Source organism: Lissotriton helveticus, chromosome 7, assembly GCF_964261635.1.
Source record: "Lissotriton helveticus chromosome 7, aLisHel1.1, whole genome shotgun sequence".
NCBI classification, from domain to species: Eukaryota; Metazoa; Chordata; class Amphibia; order Caudata; family Salamandridae; genus Lissotriton; species Lissotriton helveticus.
This window is the reverse complement of record NC_136068.1, coordinates 435,093,483-435,116,832: the sequence shown is the minus strand read 5'-3', so window position 1 is coordinate 435,116,832 and position 23,350 is coordinate 435,093,483. Positions and strand designations below refer to the sequence as shown.

General features: G+C 49.5%; 1 protein-coding gene across 1 annotated transcript in view; it reads right to left on the bottom strand.

Moving 5' to 3' along the window:
* The window catches only part of LOC144768558 (large neutral amino acids transporter small subunit 4-like), a 460,965-nt gene that overhangs the window by 25,593 nt on the left and 412,022 nt on the right, over positions 1 to 23,350 (bottom strand). The window contains exon 11 of the mRNA XM_078652331.1: positions 15,617 to 15,737. Coding sequence (XP_078508457.1) covers positions 15,617 to 15,737 — 121 coding nt within the window. The remainder of the gene's footprint in view (positions 1 to 15,616; positions 15,738 to 23,350) is intronic.

The following is a 23,350-nucleotide window of genomic DNA, read 5'->3' as shown; positions in this document are numbered from 1 at the left end:
TTTCCAATTCTGGAACCACCTTGTATCAGTCCAAATAACCCCTTATGGTGTCTGGTTGTAAGTCAACCTTGTAGACAAGCTATCTTAATGGTAGCATAGACTAAGCAGCCTTAAAGGCTCAACTCAAGAGGTCGTGTTAAGCGAGCTGTTTTACCAATCACAGTCCTGTAATACCAAATGAAAGGACACCACACAAGTATATATTATAAAAATATTTGTATTTATTTCTAAGAATAATCCCCAGTACTCTTTATGAATAAAGGGGCACAAGCGTTAAATCAAAAGCACAGTATAAAATACAAAGTTGCACAATTATGGATGAGGGCGGGTGGCCACTCAAACCATATATTAAGAAAGTGGTATAAGAGATACCAATCGAACAGTGGTTAGGTCTAGGGCCTAGGGAATCGCTGGGAGCAGTCGGGACAAGCAATGCTGAAGTCGGGAAAAGCCCGCGGGATTCGGGTGCAGTGCTGAAAGCACACGCATGCACCAATGTTAAGTCAATGGTGCGTAAAAGTTACACAAATAGAGTTTTAGGACACTTCCGATGAACCTAGAAAGACAAAACTTAAGACACAGACCCTAGAGGTGTGTACTAGTGTGGGAACACCGGCGTTGCAATGTTACCTCACCCACAGGAAGCGGGTGCACAGGGTCGAAGTGGCGTCGGGTTTCGTCACGCAGGTTCTTGGTGCTTGAAGCTGAAGAGGCTGCAGGCGCTGTGAAGGAGAAGTGTCCGGTGGGATCCAAGGGTGGATCGAAGTCGAAAAGTACCTGAAAGCAGAGGGGACAGAGTCTGGGTCACTCAGCAGTGACCAGGGTGGAACCAGGACGGAACCAGGCAATGTCGGGCGCAATCAGGTGGTTGTCGAGGAGCTTCTCTCCGCTGCCACGTGGGCTCTGGGGCATCTGCGATATCCAGGAGCGGGTCACGATCTGTCCCACATAGGCTCTCACCGTCGGCGCTGTCGGCTTCAAGATTGAAGCAAACAACACTTGGCAAAAGCAATCCACACGGAACTGGGAGATTGCTTCTCACTCGGACCAGGAGGGTCAGAGCGGGGGCTCCTTTTCAGGGGAGCTGGTGCAAATCTGGAGCAACCAGAATCGCAGGTCGTATTTCGGTTTCCGTCAACACAGGGGCCACAAGCCGGCTGGCAAGTGACCGGGCCAACACGTTGAGCCAAACGAAGCAGAAGGGCCCCACGCAGCACTCGTCGAGTGTAGAGGGGTGAACTTCGGTGCAAGAGTGGCTCAGGGTTGGGGATTCTCAAACCCCAGTGTACAGCTTCGAGGGTCACTCGTGGGCTGCACGGTCAGCGTCTCGTGGTCTTTCCAAGATGGCGTGCCCCACGCTTCCGGTCGCCTCCACGGGTCTCAGCTCTGCAGGGACTGTGGATCGGGCTGTAAGAAGGCAGGCAAGCTTGATCTCGTCGATCTCTGTCGCTCGAGTTCCGGCGGGAACTGCAACAAAGCAGACGTCGAGGTGCTGGATGGTGCCTGTTTGCACAGGGTGGTCACTCCTTGACCACAAGGGAGATTCTTCAGTCTTCTACGTTGTCGAAGGGTCCAGAGTTTCGTTTCTTATGTTTCATCAGGATAATCTGAAGTGCATTGGCACTGCTCCCATTCTTATACCAATCTAGGGGGCTGGATTACCTGCTAGGTCCCCTCCTATAGGTGGGACCCAGGAAGGGGGTGGGTACACCCCTTTCCTTTGATCCAGGCCGCGCTGGGACAGGGGCTGGTGTGCCCCAGAACCGGTTTGGCCGGATTATGCAAGGGGTAGCCTTGGGTTCCCCAAGCAGTGTCTGGTTTCTTTCAAACCTCCCTGCTACAATCCACTATCTCCTGTCTAGGGTGGTGTGACACCTCCCTGTGACAGGAAATCCTTTGTCCAGGCCCCCTTGGCTGAGTTTCGGTCAGCTACAGGGGGTCAGACTTGTGTCTGTGGCAGAAGCATCCATTTTGTGGATCTGAGGCTCTTTTAAAAATTAACCGCATTTCAGCAAAGTAACATGTCTTCTCCCTCTAGAGGAGTGGAATGCTATCCCCGTCGCCAGGACTGGCGAGGGGATAGTATTCCAAATCGTATGACACCTTACACGACATGTTTTGATAAAGCCAAACCAAAGTTGCTATATAACCGCGAGGATTATAATGCACTTAAGAGTATATGGTATGGCATTATCCCGGAACAGTTTAGGGAGTTGTTCCTGACAGCTGCCGACAGGCTCAGCTCATGCTAGAGCTCCATCTCACATTAAACCACGCACTCTGCCTCCAGGATTGATAAGGCCTTCCATAGGAGTGGCTCACAGGTTTATATGTGTCCAGATATAGGTTTAGATATAGATATACTATATCCAAGCAAGAGGTGATTACACCATCTTGCCCCAGCTGAGTGATCAGCCAGTTGTGTCAATTTAAGAACCAGCCAGGGGTGGCAAAAGATATGCTGTAGCCCCTGGTAGGCCTTGGTGGCACCTATGCCCTGAGCACCTATAGTGCATGGTACAGGGGCTGACAAGGAGTCCATTTCCAATTGTGGTATGCACCTAGGGTACATGGAATCCATTTTACAGAGAGAGCAGATGGCCTGGGGGCCTGATTAGCAGGGAACCAGGCCAACTAAGTCGAAAACCAGCTAAACACAAGGCAAACAATCTGGGGTAACCATAGTCAGGTAGCCACCTTCCTACACTGTGCGTTGGCGATTGAGAAGCCCCAGCCCCGAGCAGCTTTTGCACTGAAGATCACCTCTCCACACTCACCGAGTGCTGCGTGGGGCCCTTTTGCATTTTCCTACTTGACGCGTCTGTCCGGTCACTTGCCCGTTGGCTAGTGGCCTCTGTGACGACGAACCTACAAATTTACACTGCTGGTCTGGTTGCTCCAGACTGGCCCTTGCTCCCCTGAAAAGGAGCAGCCCATCAGACCTTGCTGGTCTGACCCAGAAGCCATCTTCGATTCCTGCGTGGGTTGCATTTGCTAAGGCCTGTTGACTCCAATCCGGAAGCCGACACCGCCGACAGCGAGAGCCTTCGTGGGACAGTCCATGCCCAGCTCCTGGTCATCGTCGATACCTCCTGGTCCACGTGGCAGCGGAGACATGCTTCCCGACAACCACCTGATTGCGCCCGACATCGCCTGGTTCCTTCCTGGTTCCACGCTGGTCACTGGCTAGTGACCCAGACTCTGTCCCCTCTGCTTTCAGGTACTCTACATCTTCGATCCACCCTTGGATCCAACCGGACTCTTCTCTCCTGGTCGCGTGCAGCATCTTTACCTCCAGGCTCCATAGAACTCCACGAAGAAACCCGACGCAATTTGACACCTATGCACCCGCTTCCTGTGGGTGAGGTAACGCGAGTACTCCGGTGCTCCTGTAGTGGTTTACACCTCTAGTGTCCTAGTTTTAAGTGGTTAAGTTCTAGTCCAGTCGGAAGACTTCCAAATCTGCAACTTGCTAACTTTTACGCACCATTGACTTCTATTGGTGCACGTGTATGCATTAGACACTGCACCCGCATCCTGTGGGCCTCCCACGTCCTAACTGCTGTTAGTCCAGTGTAGCCCCAGCGATTCCCAAGGCCCTAGGCCTTACCATTGTTCGTGACGTGGTTCTTATACCACTATTGTAGTATATGGTTTTAGGGGCCACCGGGCCTATCCATATTTGTGCAACATTTGTATGTTATATGAAGTTCTTTGTTTAACGCTTGCGCCTCTGCCCTCATAAAGAGTAAAGATAATTATTCTAGTAATAAATACATATATTTTATAATATATAACTTGTGTGGTGTCCTTTCATTTGGTATTAAAAGGATTGCATATGGTAAAACAGCTGGCTTCACATACCCTCTTGAGTTTAGCCTAAGACTGCTTTTGTCCATGCTGCCCCTAGGATAGCTGGTCTATAAGGTTGACTTACAACCAATCACCATAAGGGTTGTTTGGACTGGTACAAGGTGCTCACTAGAATAGTGAACATCATACACCAGGCCAACTTCTCACAACAATGAATTATGAAATCTCTGTACATGACAGTGATCGGTCTTCCTGAAGTACAAATCAGGAACAGTCAAAATGATAGGCCCTACCATGAAACTTGCCATCCTACCCTCTATCAAAATGGCAGTACTAAGGAAAACAGGAACAACTCATCAACAGCTTTTTGCTAATAGATACCCATTGAATTTCTAAAGTTAGCCCTGTCTCCATTCTACCCCTCTTTGGTGTTTGGGTCTCCACCCCTCCATTGTACAGGAATTCATTCAATACACTCCCACTGTATATGTAAGCTGTATTTATCCTCCATAATGGGCTAGGCTAAACCAGGGGCTATCCAAACTAAATCCCATAAGTCCTGGTACTCATACTATTACAAAACCTAGTCCTACTACCAAATATGTGCTGCACATACACACACTCAACATTCACATGGAGTGCCAGCACACGGGTCTGAGGTTCACACTAAAGCAGGTCTTTACTGGAGTGGGTAGACCACACTGTGTACTGACACAATAAAACTTCTCATCATAACTTAGGGATTCACAAAAACTCAATGTACTGCCACACCCCTTTCTGTGACTCACCCAGGGCTTGGGCAGTAGTACCATTCCAGCTGATGAAAACTTGTTTGGTGCTCCCCTACAAGTCACAGAATAGATTCTGGAACTCGTTTTACCATGGACAGGCCTAGGCCTCTGTGCTCACACTAGATTAGTGACCAAGAAAAAATCAGGTTTCATATACATTCAGGCACTCAGGGTAAGTACCCGTTTAGATTGCAGCGAACACCTGTCAGGGAAATAACACATGCTGGGTGTTCACAAGCAACAAAAATATGCTCTAAGCAGATCCATATTTGTATTTGTGGTGGTATTTATAGAGCGCAACGGTCGCTCCGGAAGGAGCATCTTGGCGCTGATATTTCCCGGTAGAGGATCACATCCAGTAATAGGGTGAAAAGAAGTTATATGGCGGCTTTGATGTAATCATCCTTAAGGCTGAAGATCCAGGTTTTGAGCAGTTTTCTGAAGGGTCTTTCGTGGGTTACGAATCTCAGGTTTTTGGGCAAGAGGTTCCAGGCTTTAGAAGCCAAGTGGTGTAAGGTTTTGCCACCTTTTGTCTTCAGATTGAACTTGGCAGGGAGGATGAGGTTGTCGTGGGAGGAACGTAGAGATCTAGACGGGTTGTAATGGGGGAAACGTTTGGTGAGGTATCGTGGGCCGGAGCTATTGAAGGCCCGAAAGGCGACAAGTAGCATTTTGAAAAATATTCTTTTAGGAAGGGGAAGTCAGTGCAGAGATTTTAATGCGGCGGAAATGGACGATTTTCTGGGCAGCTTTAAGACGAGTCGGGCTGCGGTATGGAGGATGCTTTGGAGTTTGTTAAGTGTGGACTTTTTGGCTCCTGCGAGGAGACCATTACAGTAATCCAAGCGTGAGATTATTAGGGCTACCGTTACCGTTTTTCTGGAGTCAAGAGGTAGAAAGTCGAAGAATTTTTTCAAGGACTTGATGATACCGAAACAACGACCCGCTACGGTCCTGACGTGGTGGTCAAAGGAGAGATCACTGTCAAATAGGATGCCGAGGTTCTTTAAAGTGGTTACGGTTTTGGGAGGGGCAACGAAGTTGTCTGGCCACCAGAGGGCTGGGCAGAAGGTGGTATTCTTTCCCATGGGGAGGATCTCCGTTTTGCTGGAGTTACATTTGAGGTGATTTAAGTCCATCCATTGGAAGACAGCTGTTAAGCAGTTTTTGAGGTTTAGCTCTGCATTCGTGGAGTTCTTTTCCAGAGGTACAATGAGTTGAGTGTCATCGGCATACGATGTTACAGGTATGCCGAAGGACTCGATGAGGGATATGAGAGGGATGAGGTAAACATTGAAGAGGAGAGGGCTTAAGATGGAGCCCTGGGGGACCCCCGAGGAGACTCTCTTCACGTTGGAGTGGAAAGGACCGAGAGCGATGGTTTGGGATCTGTCGGTTAAAAAGGATTTTATCCAGGCCAGGGCCACATCAGAAATCCCTATGTCTACCAGTCTGTTGAGCAGGATGGTATGAGAGATGGTGTCGAACGCCGCTGTAAGATCTAAAAGGATGAGGACGACGTTCATTTTCTGGTCTTGGAGCATTTTAATCGAGTCAGTGAGCTCGATCAAAGCCGTTTCGGTGGAGTGATTGGGGCGAAAACCAGATTGTTGCGGATGTAGTATATTGTGAGCTTCAAGATATTGTTTTAGTTCCCTGTATACCATATGCTCTGTAATTTTACCTAAGGCAGGGAGAAGTGAGATTGGCCGAAGGTTGGTTAGTTCTGCCGGGGGTTTGTTAGCTTTCTTCGTCAGGGGTTTAACGATTCCCTGTTTCCACAAGCGAGGGACACAGCCCGTGCTTAGGGAGGAATTGACTATTTTATTGATTATCGGGTTTACCACATCAATGAGTTGGTGCAAAATTTTTGGGGGACAGGGGTCGGAGGGCGACCCGGATTTGCAAGCCAAGATAACCTCTCTGGTTAGGTCTAGGGTAACTGGCGAGAATTTTTTTAGAGTAAACTCAGGGGGTGCATTCGGAGGGTGACCCCGTGAGAGTTGGCAAGCTTGGGTGGGTAAAAAATCCTTTTGAATAGCGTCAATTTTTTCCTCAAAGTAATCTGCTATTTTGTTGCATAGCTCTTGGGATGGGGGTATTTCGATTTGTAGGGTTTTGGGCTGGGTAAATGATTTCACTACGGAAAAAAGTGTTTTTTGTTTTTGGTTGGAGTCATTGATGGCTTTGATGTAGAAAGATTTTTTAGCTGTTTTTATGTTGGAGTGGTAGTCTTTCCTTAGTAGAATGTATGATAGACAGTCAGTAGTGTCATACGTTCTACGCCACTTGCGTTCGGCCTTTCTGCAGGAGAGACGTGACGTGGCTACATCGGGAGTAAACCAGGGGGCATTAGATTTGAGTTTTTTGTCTTGTTATGAGTGTCAAATTTATCAATCGCTTATACAAATGTTGGTGATCAACAATGTACAGATGTCTTCATCACAGCAGACACCTTAGCATCCAGGTTTATGATGACTGGATCCCTGAGGACTGCCTTTTTGGTAGACTTGTCCGGTACATTGCTCTACGTTTTTCCTTCAATATCTTAATCCTGAAGGATCCAAAGTGAAGCAGGATGCATCCAGGAAGATCTTGATGGGCCCTCGATCCCCGAGGCAGTGGAGCTACAATGATCTGTTGGACCTATCAAAGAGACTGAAACTACATTTCAAGCAAGATCTACAAAGTTAACTAAAGCCAAAGGCAAGATCTGCACCACAGTTTGACGTCCCTGCATTTGACTGCATGGCTCCTGAATTCATCCAATCGTAACAGTTAAACCTTCTGTCTGAATGTATTATGATTTGAAGAAGGTAAACATACCTTTTACAGGATCCTCCTTTGCACATAAATGGAAGAGATTCTACGTATGGTGCTTTGAAATCTTCATCTTTGAAATGAAGATTACCTTTTCATGTATCAGGAAGATACAGTGCTGTCTTATTTACTATACTTGGCACAAGCTTTCCTTAATATATCCTCAATAAAGTGCACTTAGCACCTATTGCTATCATTGTTCTTGATGCCTATAATTAAAGATTTTTTGCATTGGCTGGAAAAAACTTTTTCCACAGCTAAAAACAGTATCGCTTTCTTGCTAATTGTATTGCCAAGATTAATGAGATCTCATTTTGAACCTATGCTCAAAGCTACTCTACAACATCTACAGAGGGAAGATAGTTTTTTAAAGCTATTATTATTACTTCAAGTGCTAGAGTGAGTGCGATTCAGGCATTATGTACTAGGGAGCCGTGTATGAATTTCAGTCTGAGTAAGGTGGTATTCAAGACTTGCCCAGCTTTCTTGCCTTTATTTTCATGTCACTCAGCTATATCCTATTTTTAAAAAATGGGTCCACTCCAGCACAGAGATCGTCACACACGTTGAGATGTTACTTACACAGGCCAAAAGAGGTACAGTCATCAAAATGTTTATTTGTAAACTATGGCCTTATCAATATCGAAAAGCAGTCTTGTAAGCAAACTATTTGTAGATGGATAGTATTTCGCATTTTGTTTACTTATCAAAAAGTGAATGAAGCACACTCAAGGGGTAAAGCTGCCACGGATGCTATGTTGAGATGGACCCGGAGCAGAAATATGTAGAGCTGCCCACTGGAGATCAGTTCATACTTTTGCGAGTCACTGTTGTACAGATTCTGACTTCAGAATGGATGCTTAGGGCCCGATGTAGGTAATTTCAATTTACCGACTCTTAAATACCGAATCATACCGATTCGGTATTTAAGAGTCGCTAAATTGGAAGTAGGCAGTTGTAGGTAATTTGTATTTTAAAATTACCGAATCTGTACAATTCGGTATTTACCGAATCGGTAAATACCGATTCGGTATTTCCCATTGATTCCTATGGGCCTTGAAGCCCATAGGAATCAAGGGGAAATACCGAATCGGTATTTACAGATTCGGTAAATACCGAATCCTGGCAGGGGGAACGGGGTGTTACTTTGACACCCTGTAGCACCCCAATGTCAGGCTTGTGTGCCATGTGGCACACATACATGCCCTAAGGGCATGTCTGTGTGTCACATGGCATAGGTGTACATGCACAGATGTGCATGTACACCTGAATTCGTTATTTACCATGCAATAGTATTACATGGTAAATAACAAATTCTTAGGGGCCTGTGGCACTGTTGAAAGAGCCACCTACATCTGCATTTACAGATTCGGTATTTTTACCGAGTCTGTATTTACCAATTCGGTAATTTTACCGATTCGGTAAATACAGATTCGGTAAAAATACCGATTCTGTAAATACATGCCCCCAACATTGGAAAAGGCATTTACCGGTCGGTAACGGCTGAATTCGGCCGTTACCGACCGGTAAATGCCTACCTACATTGGGTCCTTAGTTTGATCAATCCTCTATGCCTAATTTGTTTGCTCACTACACTCCATTGGTATCTCAGTAGTTCCTACATCACAATATCTTGGCTCTACTTATCTGAGGGAGCTTGCTATTCGATTCAAAGTTCTTAAATATCAGCAAAAGTCATATGACGGCGTCGAGAACGTTTCTCTTATGTAAGACTAGTTCTCCATCATAGGTGTTTTTGATGAATTCATTAACAACCCTGTATCCTCCCCGGAAGTTAAGAGATGCTCCACTTAGTTGCTTATAATCTGCAGTATATTTCTGCACAAACGCAAGGTGAATTGGAGATAGCGGTCTGTGCTTAATTGGATTTCCAGCTCAGCCTTCAGCCTTAAAGACACAGTGCAGTTTTTCTGTCTTTTTTTCCAGCCTTCTGATTATCTATAACGGTCGGTAACGGCCGAAATTCGGTAATTTCGGCCATTACCGACCGGTATTGTGTGACCTACATCTGGCCCTTAGTTCTTTTGAGCTTTTACTTTATTCAATGGATTATGGAGGAGTTAACTGTACTGTAAAAGTAACTAATCTAAATGAAAGAAAATGCCTTCTTTACGACAGTAGGCATCGGAGTAGTTAGAGTCTTTTTTAAAATTGCTACCCAAAACTTTTTTTCTTGTGATTCCTGTAATGTTGTGAATGGTTAGGAATGGACAGTGCCCAGTGACCACACTGGTCAGGCACTAGGACCAGCCCGAGGGAAAGCCGAGGGCGGGAGGAAAGGGAGGAGCTGGGGGAAGAAAGGGCAGTTCACCACTGACCACCATACTTGTAAGACCTAAATAAAGAAGCTCTACAGAAACCGTTGTCCGCGTGGTCACTGAGTCTCTAACGACTCGACAACTGGCGACGAAGGTAAACGCAGCCTGCGCGTGTGGACCCCTGCGGCGGCAGTGCCCTGCAGTGAAAAGCCTACCGAGTGCCCACCTCGGCGGCAACAGCGGACCGGAAGCGCCCACCGAGTGCCCACCTCGGCGGCGAAATCAGACGAGAAGCGCCCACCGAGTGCCCACCTCGGCGGCGGAAGGCCCACCGAGTGCCCACCTCGGCGGCACCGGGACCCAGAAGCGCGCCTACCGAGTGCCCACCTCGGCGGCACCGAGAGTCAGAAGCGCGCCTACCGAGTGCCCACCTCGGCGGCACCGGGACCCAGAAGCGCGCCTACCGAGTGCCCACCTCGGCGGCACCAGGACCCAGAAGCGCGCCTACCGAGTGCCCACCTCGGCGGCACCGAGAGCCAGAAAAGCGCCTACCGAGTGCCCACCTCGGCGGCAGAACCGTGGCGAGACCACCACCCACCGAGTGCCCACCTCGGCGGTGAAAAAGTAAAGAAGACTGACTGCTACCTGTCTCCAGCGGCCCCGGTGAGTGAAAACGCCGACCCAGCCAGACTCCCGGCAGCTAATTGACTGAGATCGGCCGAAATCCCGCCGGAAACGAGATTTCCGGCGGCCATCTTGAAGTCAGGCGGTTTCAACCAATCCCCTGCGAGGGATTCCCGGCGGCCATTTTAGGGTCAGGCAAAGGCCCTAAAGCACCAAACAAGCACTGGTGAGTGCATCGAAGGAAAGAAACAAACACTGGCGAGTGCACAGAAGAGGATAAACAAGCACTGGCGAGTGCAACGAAAAAAAAACCGGAAACACCAAACAAGCACTGGCGAGCGCGACGCAGACCATTAACAAGCACCGGCGAGTGCACAGAAGAGGATAAACAAGCACTGGCGAGTGCAACGGAAACGCCAAACAAGCACTGGTGAGTGCAACGCGACCGAACCAAAGAGGATATACGGACTGAAGTAGGCAGCAGACACTACGAGAAAACAATGACCGACCCTCTCCCTGAAAGCATGTCGAGAGCATCTCTCCTGCGGCGCCCTGAACCCCTCATTATCGAATCCGGCAGGAGCATGAGCCTGCGGTGGCAAGAATGGATTGAAGACTTCGACGACTTCATAAAAGCTTCCAAGATAACTGACGAGGAAGGACAACTACTTTTCCTCAGGAACCTGATTGGCAGGGACGGAGGCCGGGTCCTGAAAGAACTGCCAGAAGAAGCGCGGGAGTCCTACACAAAAGCACGAGAAGCACTGAATGGTAAATTCCTGCACAGAAAGAACGTCGACTTTGAGCGGTACACCCTCAACAGAGCGGTGCAAGAGCGTGGGGAACGGATGGAGGCGTTCGTGACTCGTCTGAACCGCCTAGCGAAACACTGTGAGTTTGACAAATTTTCAAAGGAAGACGCTCTGCGACTAAGAGTCATCGAAGGCTGCCTCTCCGAACCATTAAGACGCAAGCTACTGAAGAAAAGCTACACACTAGCACAAATCGTGGACATGACGAGAGTAGAGGAGCAAGCTGATGACTACGCCAAAAGCATGGAAAGCGGGAAAAGCGAGAGACCGGAACAAGCATTCAGGATGCAATCTCGGCATGAACACAGGCGGTCTCCGCCACGTGACCGCTCGTCCAGGTCTAATAAACACCACCACCAGTCCCACAGAGGGCACAAAGACACGAGATACACGAAAGGACGCTCGGACAAGCACAGCAAATGCTTCCGATGCGGCTACGACTATCCACATGCAGATGCATGCCCAGCACTGGGTGAGAAATGCCGGAAATGTGGGAGAGACAACCATTTCGAAAGCATGTGCGGGGCAGTGCCGAAGAGTGATCACAAGGGAAGTCACCGACGATACCCAGACAGTCGCCATCATGCCAGAGCCGTCAAAGCCAAACGTGACTCATCTTCGGGGTCGTCACAATCAAGCGACCGCTCCTGCAAGACCTGTCGGTCTCGGCGATCCTCCTCCAGAGGATCTCAATCTCCACCACCCGTTCCTCGAAAAGAATACCTCAATCGAGTGGCAGACCTTGACCAACTAAAGGAATACCCGCGCCTGGATATCAACATTGGCTCTCACCCCACGCAGTTCGTGCTCGACAGTGGGGCAACGCTAAACTATCTGCCAGCCGCTGAATATCACCGGATGAATCCCCAACCCGAACTAATGGAGGCCTATGTGCAGGTGTACACGTGGATGGCTGAAAAGCCACTGACATGCCTGGGGAAGTTCGAAACTGACTTGTCATATGAAGGTCAGACAATACCAGCGTACATCCACGTCATTGAAGGGCCCGAGGCTGACTGCCTACTGAGCCTAGCAACGGCCGAACGTCTGAAACTGGTAGACATCCTATTCAGAGTCACTGACAAACCATCACTCATCCGAAAGTTCCCAAAGCTGTTCCAAGGACTAGGAAAACTGAAGAACTGTCAAATAAAGCTACACATAGATGACCAAGTCACGCCAGTGGCGCAACACCACAGAAAAATACCATTTCATCTACAAGAAGCCGTGGAGAAGGAACTCAGCGACCTGCTAGAAGCAGACATCATTGAGAGAACGGAAGGGCCGACACCGTGGGTCTCCCCGGTCGTGGTAGTCCCAAAGAAAGGAGAAACGAGTCAAGTTCGTCTGTGTGTAGACATGAGAGCGCCCAACACGGCCATCGAAAGAGCGAGACATCCTGGACCACACATCAGTGACATGATCACGTCCCTCAACGGAGCAAAGGTGTTTTCAAAACTGGACCTCAACAAAGGATACCATCAACTAGAGCTGCATGAAAGATCTAGATACATCACAACATTCTCGACACATCTCGGCCTATTCAGATACAAGAGGCTAAGTTTCGGAGTGTCATCAGCAGCAGAGATATTCCAAGAGGCCATCAGGAGAACAATACACCACATCCCACAGGTTTTGAACTACAGTGACGACATCCTTGTATACGGAGCAACGACAGCTGAACACAACAAAGCGCTGAATCAGGTCTGTCAAGCACTGCTAGACGCGAACCTCACACTCAACGAAGCTAAATGTGAACTGCACAAACCAACACTAAAGTTTTTAGGACACCTATTCTCTGGAAATGGAATGAAACCTGACCCAGAAAAAGTAGCAGCGCTAAACGACACACCAAGCCCGAAGGACGTGGGCGACATACGCTCGTTCCTAGGCATGGCCAGCTACTGCTCAAGATATATTCCCGACTATGCTACATTAAGTTACCCGCTGAGGAAGCTCACTAAACAAGGGCAACCCTTCCAGTGGTCCACCCAGTGTGAAGGAGCATTTCGCGAAATTAAGAGAACTGTGGAAACAGCAAAGAATTTAGCATACTTCAGCCCCACAATGAAGACGGAGATAACAGTAGACGCCATTCCGGTAGGACTAGGAGCCATCCTAGCCCAGTATGACAGGGAAGAAGACCAAAGGCACATAGTAGCGTATGCGAGCAGAAGCCTGACGGACACAGAGAGAGCCTACTCGCAACCAGAAAAAGAAAGCCTGGCGGTTGTCTGGGCGTGTGAACACTTCCACATCTTCATTTTTGGGAAGCACTTCACACTCATAACTGATCATCAAGCCCTGATCACGATCTTTGGAAACCCAAAAGCAAAAATGCCACCAAGAATAGAGCGGTGGGGCCTAAGATTGCAAGAATATACATATACCATCATCCACAAGCCTGGCAAAGATGCAAACCCGGCCGACTACATGTCACGACACCCCATCAAAGATAACAAATCAGAACAATCAATAGCGGACGAATACATTCACTTCGTAGTGAATCAAGCGAGACCTCCGGCGGTACCTCTGGATGCCATCTGCGACGCGACCCAAAAGGATGCCACTTTGCAGGAAGTGAAAAACTTGATCCAAACCAATGGCTGGAGACGCCAGCCAAGCAATGGACAAAACGACACGGACATGGCGGCATTCAAACACGTCCACGAAGACCTGTCGATCGCTGCCAATGGACTCATTCTACGAGACAAGAGAATAGTAATACCACGAGAACTCAGACAAGGAGTCATTCACTTAGCGCATGAAGGACATCGGGGTGTAGTAGCTACAAAAAGAGCACTCCGCGAAAGAGTCTGGTTCCCAACCCTAGATCAAATGGTGGAGGCGACATTGAAGGACTGCCCGCAATGTCAACTCGTAAGTCGTCCGGACCCCCCTGCACCGCTGCAAATGTCCCCACTACCGGAGGGCGTCTGGCAACACATCGCCATTGACTTCTTTGAGCCAATCAAATCGGGCCAATACGTCCTAGTCATCATGGACGAATACTCCAGATTCCCCATCGCCCAATTGTGCGCTTCCACGAAAGCATCAAGTACCATACCCATCCTCGATGAGGTCTTCGCCGCATGGGGAATCCCCCTAGTGGTGAAGTCGGACAATGGACCACCGTTCAATAGCCACGACTTTGCTGAGTTCGCACAACACCTCAACTTCACGCACCGCAAGATTACGCCGCTCTGGCCACAAGCCAATGGAATGATTGAACGCTTCATGGCCACGATCAAGAGGACCTTCCAGCAAGCAGAAATCACCGGGAGGCGCATACAGACAGCACTTGACGAAGTGCTGCGGGCATATAGAAACACGCCCCATTCTACCACGGGCAAATGTCCCGCTACCGTCATGCTAGGACGCCCGGTGCGCACTAGAATACCAATGATGAACCCAACTGCGCCAGAACTGGATACTGACTCTGAGCACGAAGAGATCGCGGCAAGAGACAAAGAAAAGAAGGAAAAGATGAAAGACTATGCGGATGAGCGACGCCACGCGGCCCCCCGCAAATAAAGGAAGGAGACTGGGTGCTGGCGAGACAAGAGCAACACCGGAAGACAGACTGTCGATACAGTGAGGTTCCCCTCAAAGTGATCCAACAGAAAGGAACCATGATCACAGCAGAGGCCGAAGGGAAGCGACTCACCAGAAACGTGACATACTTCAAAAAGTGCGGACCCAATGTCACCGAGTTGCTGGCCGATCCTAAAGTGGAGCCAGAAGACCGCGAGACACTGACAATCAACAGCCCATTGCCCAGTGGAATCACTGACGAGAATGAGAGTGACGACTCCGACCCCCAAGCACGCCCCAGACGGGTGATCAAGAAACCATCGCGCCTGATTGAAGAACCTTAAAGAAACGAACTCGTGACTTGACCAGGGACAATGCCACTGTGTCATCATCCACCGAGGGGGGAGATGTAATGTTGTGAATGGTTAGGAATGGACAGTGCCCAGTGACCACACTGGTCAGGCACTAGGACCAGCCCGAGGGAAAGCCGAGGGCGGGAGGAAAGGGAGGAGCTGGGGGAAGAAAGGGCAGTTCACCACTGACCACCATACTTGTAAGACCTAAATAAAGAAGCTCTACAGAAACCGTTGTCCGCGTGGTCACTGAGTCTCTAACGACTCGACAATTCCTATGACGTAGAACCAATGTTACAGGTGAAAAGCCTTTTCTTTCTTTTAATCTGCAGTGACACTACTCACTCAGTTTAAATCAAATTCAGCTACTGCCACTTGGTGTTTTTTTTGTGGTAGTAAATTGTTTGTTCTGGCAAGCCATCGCCTATCTATTTAATTAGGTTCCATAATGAGCACAAGGAATTAGACACAATGGTGAACGTGTGGGCAGTTTTGTGACAATAGCCATCAGGAACGATGCCATTCTGTTTCTCGTTACACCTATTTTTGGGCGGTTTGCCTGAGGCTTCCAGCCTCTTGGTCCCTCTTACCTGGAGCTGCAGACTGGGGATAAGGCAGATTACCCCAAAGAGACAAACGAAAACGTTTTGGATGGCGAAAACCACAATCAGTTTCCGTACGCTGGTAATCTGTCCACGCAGGAACTTTGGGCTGGAATAAAAAACATGTTGTAAGCAAATATTATTAATGAGGTAGGTGAGCAAAGAATGACTACATTACTGCAAGAGTATGTAAAGAAGTCTAATGGACTATTGCACAAGGTGCCCCTGCTTCTAGTGGCGGAAATTAATGTTTACAATGTAGTATTTACAATAATGGATGTTTCAAAGCAATCCTTTACAATGAAAGCAAGTTCAATGAGGACCCTTTTTGAGCATTTTACAATGCATGTCTTTACAATGCAGTACTTATTTTAAATGAATGACATAATTTTTTTATGTCACTTAAAAAAGGTAGGGTTTACGAGATGGGATATTGTGTTTTTAGGGTTCAGATGTGGGTAGAGGTAAAGGTAGTTGAGGGTTTCTAAGGTTCTTTGTTGGGTAGAGATAAAGGGTCTCATTTAGAAGCCCCTTGTGCCGCCGCACCGTCACTTTTTTTGATGCAGCGCAGTCAGTACACCACACTGCGCCATATCTACAAACTGACACATTGGATCCAATGCATCAGTTTATAGAGCCCTGCATCACATTATACGTTTGCCAGGTATTATGTATGCAGGGTAAGTGTTCCTATGCAAAAAAGCCACCTAGAACTGGCGCAGGAACATTTATTTTAAAAAAAGCAAACAAGGAGATGATGGACAGAGTCCTGAAACTTTTCAAACACTCACCCCCAGTCACAGATCTGGGTTGAATCTATCATCATCCTTTAGCTCACTTTGCCACCCCAGTTCAGAGATAGCTATATGCAAATCAGTCTTGACCCTGTTCTTTTTGCATTTGTCACCCCGAGTGGGACGGGTATACCCAGATGTGGGTCCCGTGCTCTCCATGCCACTGGAGTCAAGCTATCCTGGCTGATGAGGGCTGAAAGCCCGAAACCAGTCCTAGGATGCTTGCTTCTAGCCAGGGAGACCTGGCCTGGCAGCTCCGGCTGGACTGTTCCCATTGGGCACAGGGTCAAGACTGATTTGATTATGGCTGGGTCCAAACTGGAATGGCATGGTGAGCAAAAAAACGATGACTTTAGGCCCAGATCTCTGTACTGGGGTGAATGTATGACATTGTTCTGCATTTTGTCCATCATTTGTTCTTTTTGCATTTGTTACCGGGAGTGGGACGGGTATGCCCAGATGTGGGTCCCATGCTCTCCATGCCACTGGAGTCAATCTATCCTGGCTGATGAGGACTGAAAGCCCGAAACCGCTCCTAGAATTCTTGTTTCCAGTGCAGGGAGGACCTGGCCTGGCAGTTCGGGCTGGACTGTTCCATTTGGGCACAGGGTCAAGACTAATTTCCATAAATCTGGGTCCAAACTGGAATGGCATGGTGAGCAAAAAACAATGCATTTAGGCCCAGATCTCTGTACTGGGGTGAATGTATGACATTTTTCTGCATTCTGTCCATCATTTGTTCTTTTTGCAGTGAAATTTATAACATTTCACTGTGTCACTCTGCAACTTCACTGCATCAAAATTCCTATGCCTGCTCAAACCAGGCGTAAGGAATGACGCAGGGCTTTTACAATGGGACACCCCCGTAATTCACTGCTTATGACCTCACAAATTACATCACTTATGACATGGTCAGTGACATCACAGATGACATCATCCAGTGAGAGTAAGTATTTTAAGAGTTTATGGGTGCTCAAGGTATATGCTAACCTACTACAAAAGTTAGATTACTATACTAGTTGTACTACTAATGAGTGATACTATCTCTAACGTTTGATCTGAGTGGGTATGTGACTGTGTATCTTTGGGTGAGTGTGTGTGTGATTGGCTATAGGCGTGTGTGAACACATGCATGAGTGACTGTATAGGTGAGTGAGTGGATTTCTGAGTAGGTCTGTGAGTGGTTGTGTCAGTGGTTGTATGGGTGAGTGAGTGGCTCTATGGGTGAGTAAGTGGCTGTATGTGTGAGTGAGTGGCTGTTTGAGATGAGTGGTTAAGTGAGCTGGTGCGTGAGTGGCTGCATTGATGAATAAGTGTCGGTGCAAAAGGGTTTATGGGTGAGTGAGCAGATGTGTGAGTGCTTGTATGGATATGTGAATGGGTATGTAAGTGGTTGTGTGGGTATGTGAGTGCTTGTATGAGTGACTGAATGGCTGTGTTGAGAGGCTTTATGGGTGAGTGAGTGTGTGAGTGACTATGTGGGTAAATAAGTGGCAATGTGAGTGGCAGTATAGGTGAGTGTCTGGTTGCATGAGTGGCTATATAGGTGAGTGAATGGTTGTGTGAGTAGCTGTACGAGTGAGTGAGTGGGTGTGTCAGTGCCACTATGGAGGAGCGAGTGGATATGTGAGTATTGGTATGGGTCTGTGAATGGGTATGTGAGTGCTTGTGTGGGTGTGAGTGGGCGTACGAGAGCCTGCATGTAGGTAGGAGTGGATGTGTGAGTGAATCTGTGGATGATGTCATTTTAGATGTCATCAGTGCTGTCACTAACCATGTCATAAGTGATGTAATATGTGAGGTTATAAGCAGTGCATTATAGGGGTATCAGTTATATTTAGCTCAGGTAACTATAACTGCTGAATTTCACTGGCTTTGTTTGTGTGAAATCTTAGCCTAACTATAACGTCCCTGTAACCTTTGGTTTTCCAGTGAATTTCTAAGGTATTTTCAATGCTAGTTCCTAACTATAACATCCCTGCAATATTTTTTTTTAAAAGTAAATCTCTAAGTTTTTTAACTAGTAGTTGCGTTTGCAGAGTGGTGGAGAAAGAGGGCATGCCCCCCAATAACCTCTTAGCAATCCAGCTGTGTGGTGCTTACTGGAGGTAAGAGGAGGGTTAGTTAGTCTCAAGGCCCCTCAAGATTCACTGGGACTTCATCCCCCAACTAGAAGTGTGCCAGGAGGCGCATTTGTAGAGAGTGGTGGAGATAGGAGCCGTGGCCGATGACAACCTTTCAGCAATCCCACTGTGTGAGACTTACCGGAGGTAAGAGGAGATTGTGTGGGACTTACTGGAGGTAAGAGATTGGGTATTTGGCCCCCAAGGACTCGCAGGAGTAAAGTAAACTTCATTCCTCAAACAGTAGCGCGCCAGGAGGCGTGTTTTCAGAGTGGTGGAGGAAGGGGGCATGACCTCCTAAGACATCTCAGCAATCCCACTGTGTGTGACTTACTGGAGGTGACAGAAGTGGTTCCTGGCACCCAAGGACTCTCCGCATCCAAGGGGACTAACTTCACCTCCAACCAGTAGTGCACCAAGAGGCGTGTTTTCAGAGTAGTGCAGAAAAGTGGTGGGTTCCTCCGATCACCTCTTAGCAATCCCCCTGTGTGGGACTTACTGGAGGTAACAGAAGGGTTTGTTGGCCCCCAAGGACTGTCTGCAGCCAAGTGGACTTCATCCCTCAACCAGATGTACACCAGGAGGCATGTTTGCAGAGTGGTGCAGAAAGGGGGTGGGGCCTCTGGCAACTTGCTGGTCTGGCTTTAAAAAAACAGATTAGGGTAGGGGAGCTGCGTGGCCCCCCCTTCCCTGGGCTGAGTTTGGCCCTGGGGCCTGGCCTCTATTGTGAGTGCCCTGGTCCTACCCACGGCACCCACTCACAACTGTTAGGGACTGCGGGGGACTATCAAGGCCTCCACAGTCCCTGCCCGCTTCCTGCCTCCTGCGGGAGCCAGCACTACTTTCACAGAGAGGAAACTGCTAACATGCAGCTCCCTCTCTGTGAAAGCAATTCTGCTCAGCTTCCAAACAATCACTCAGGGAATTGTAAGCGCGCTACTCGCACGTGAGGGTCTCAAGGTGCTGGGTGGGGGGGTCCATAGATCTGTCTAGCTCATGGGTACTCACAAACTTTCTCTCGGGGGCCAAATTTACATTGTGGTTTGGGTCCGAGGGCCGCACCGGTGCGGACGGGGTCAGTGGGGGAGGGGGCGGGGCTAGAGCAACAACAAAAAACTGTGACCACGAGGTTGAACACAGGTCCCTGCAGCGGACGCCTTCGTCCACTGAGCCACCAGACCCGGCATACACACATCTCTTTATCTCTCTCCTCTCTCTCTCTCTCTCTCTCTCTCTCTCTCTCTCTCTCTCTGTCTCCCTCCCTCCATCCCTCTCTCTCCCTTTCTCCTTGTCTCCCTCTGTCTCACCCACTCTGACTCTCTCTCCCTCACTCTGACTGTCTCACTCCCTCTCTCTGTCTCCCTCTCTCTCCTTCCCTCTCCTCCCCTCTCCCTCACTCCCCTTCCTCCTCTCCCTCCCTCACTCCCCTTCCCTCTCTCCCTCTCTCCCCTTCCCTCTCTCCCATTCCCTCTCTCCCCTTCCCTCTCCCTCTCTCCCCTTCCCTCTCTCCCTCCCTCACTCCCCTTCCCTCACTCCCTCCGTCACTCCCCTTCCCTTACTCCCTCCCTCAATCCCCTTCCCCGCTCCCCCTTCCCTCACTCCCCTTTCCTCACTCCCCTTCCCTCACTCCCCTTCCCTCACTCCCCTACCCCGCTCCCCTTCCCTCTGTCCCTCCCCACTCCCCTTCCCTCTCTCCCTCCCCTACCCCGCTCCCCTTCCCTCTGTCCCGCCCCACTCCCCTTCCCTCTCTCCCCCACTCCCCTTCCCTCTCTCCCTCCCCTACCCCGCTCCCCTTCCCTCTGTCCCTCCCCACCCCTCTCTCCCCCACTCCCCTTCCCTCTCTCCCCCACTCCCCTTCCCTCTCTCCCTCCCCTTCCCCACTCCCCTTCCCTCTTTCCCTCCCATCACTCCCCTTCCCTCTTTCCCTCCCCTCACTCCCCTTCCCTCACTCCCCTTCCCTCACTCCCCTTCCCTCACTCCCCTGCTCCCCTTCCCTCTGTCCCTCCCCACTCCCTTTCCCTCTCGCACCCACTCCCCTTTCCTCTCTCCCTCCCCTTCCCCACTCCCCTTCCCTCTTTCCCTCCCCTCACTCCCCTTCCCTCTTTCCCTCCCCTCACTCACCTTCCCTCACTCCCCTTCCCTCACTCCCCTTCCCTCTGTCCCTCCCCACTCCCTTTCCCTCTTGCCCCCTGTAGGAGAGTAGGGTCTGCAATCCTATGATCACCCCAGATTTTTGCTTTTTGCTTCATTGGTTTACGACTTTCCCTGGCTGTGGGCCTGCTAATCAGACCCACAGCCTAGCTGTTCTCTCTATTCCAAATTGTACCCAGGTACTGAATTGGCACAGGCCCCTCTCTTGAGTCCCTGTAACCAGGGCAGAGGTGCACCCAGAGGTCTCCCAGGGGCTGCAGCATGTATTATGCCACCCCGGGGTCGACTACCTAAACAGACACAACTGGCTGCTTGACAGCTGGGGCAAGGTGGTGTACACACCCTTTGCTGTAGATATAGTATTCCTATATCTAACCCTAAAATGGACACATATATTCCTATCAGTCACTCCTATGGCAGGCCTTATCAATCCTGAAGGCAGAGTGCTTGGAATAATGTGAAATGGTGCTCTGGCATGAGCTGAGCCCGTTTGCAGCTTGCGGAACCAAGTCCTAATAGCTGTTCCATGATAACGCTATACCATATACTCTTAAGTGCATTATGTACCTCGCGGTCATATGCTAACTTTGGTATAGCATTATCAAAACATGTCGAGTAAGGTGTCAAACGAATTGGAATACTAACCCCTCGCCAATTCTGGCGACGGGGTTAGCATTCCACCCTTCTAGAGGGACACGACATGTATGTAACTGTGAACCCCGGTTAAAGTTAACTCAAGCCTCAGCTCCACAAAATGGATGCTGCCACCGAGACACAAGTCTGCCCTCCTGCTGCTGGGAGTCCTTCCAGCAACGGAGGCCTGGACAAAGGGTTTCCTGTCAGGGGCGGTGCCAGCACCATCCCAGACAGGATTTTGTGTATCCCAGGTAGGCAGGGCTTTAGAGGAAGGTGACTGCAAGTGGCACCCCGGTGCTCACTGTGCATAGGCCGGCTCAAACCAGTTCTGGGGGCACACCAGCCCCTGAGCTTGGGAGAGACCGGACAAAGGAGAGGGGTGTAACCACCCCCCTCCTAGTCCCACCCATGGGCAGGACCTAGTCGCGTACCGGCCCCTTTCTTTAGAATAAAGGTGGGAGCGGGGACCCTTCCAGATCAGATCATCTTTGAATCCTGAAACTACTTTCCACGAAAGGAACTCTCGACTTCTTCTCAAGATTTCTCCCTTGTGACTAAGGAGTAGTCACCCTGCATCAGCAGGCACCAACTAAGTATCTTGCAGTTTGCTCCACGTCCTTCCTCCGGAATCAGACCGACCAGCACGACGAGACCCGGACTCCCTGCCCTCTCTGACCTCTACCTACCTCTACAGCACAGCTGAGAACCGTGGGTGCGACAAGACCAGAGGACCCGGCGACCATCAGAACCAGCACAACACTGACCCAGCACGACCGCCGAGGGACCCTCGAGTGGGTGCACTGGGGTAAGAGAAGCCCCAACCCCAAGCAGCACGAGCACCGAAGTCCAGCCCCCCAGCATCCTCCAGATCTGCGTGGGGCCCTTTTGCTTCTGCGCTGCTTGCCACGTTGTCCGGTCACTTGCCCGTTGGCTAGTGACCCTCCAGACGACGTCCTACATTTGTTTCACTGCTGGTCTAGCTCCTCTAGACTAGCCCTAGTCTCCTCCTGAAGGGGACCCTCCTCGGACCCTCCTGGTCCACTCCAGATGCCATTTTGTGTCGCCACGTGGGCTTGCCTTAGCCAAGGCTTGTTGCCTCCTTCACCGGATCCAGCATCGCCAGCAGAAGACATCCGACGTGGGACAGCTCACAGATCTCCAGCCTGGTCGACATCCTCGCCCTGGTCCGTGCAGCAGCAGAATCCAGTGTCGCCTCTTCACCTGGCTGAGTGACCTCGTCCGGTGCCATCCTGGTGCCCACCTAATCACTGGCTAGTGATTCAGAACTTGGTCCCCTCTGCTTACAGGTATCCTTCTTCACTGATCCAGTCCTTGGTTCACTGGTCGCCTGCCAGCAACTTCCACTTCAGGCTCCTGGTTCGTCAACGAGGATTCCCAACGACACTTGAACCCTATGCAGCCGCAGCCCCTGGGCTAGGTAAACCGAGTACCACGGTGCTCCAGCGTAGATCCACTCTCTAAGTGTCTAGATCCACTTTCGTTTTTGACCTACCTATTCGGGTTCGCCCGAGAACACTAACTTTGCATTTACTAGCATCCATAGACTTTGTCCCGCCTTACGCGTGAGAGTTCCCACTCTGCACACGACGTCCCCAGGCCTCCTGCTTCTAATCTAAGGGTTCAGCATTGTAGGCCCAGCGGTTCTAAAGCCTCTGAGAGTAGTACTTACCTGCTAGTAATTTCGCATTCCACTTTTGTAGTATGTGGTTTTCCGTGCCCCTCGGGCATTTGTGTAAATTGTGCGACTTTCAGTATTTCTTTAAGAGTTTTGTATTGTGCTTAGCACCCTGTCCTCATAAAGAGTCCAGGGTTGTTGTGTTATAAATAAATATCCTTTTATTTTCATAACAACTTGTGTGGTGTCCTTTCACTTGGTGTTCAAGGGGTATATGTGATGGTATAACAGCTGGCTTAACACGCCCTCTAGAGTTTAGCCTAAAGACTGCTCTTGTCCATGCTACTAGGATAGCTGGTCTATAAGGTTGACTTACAACCAA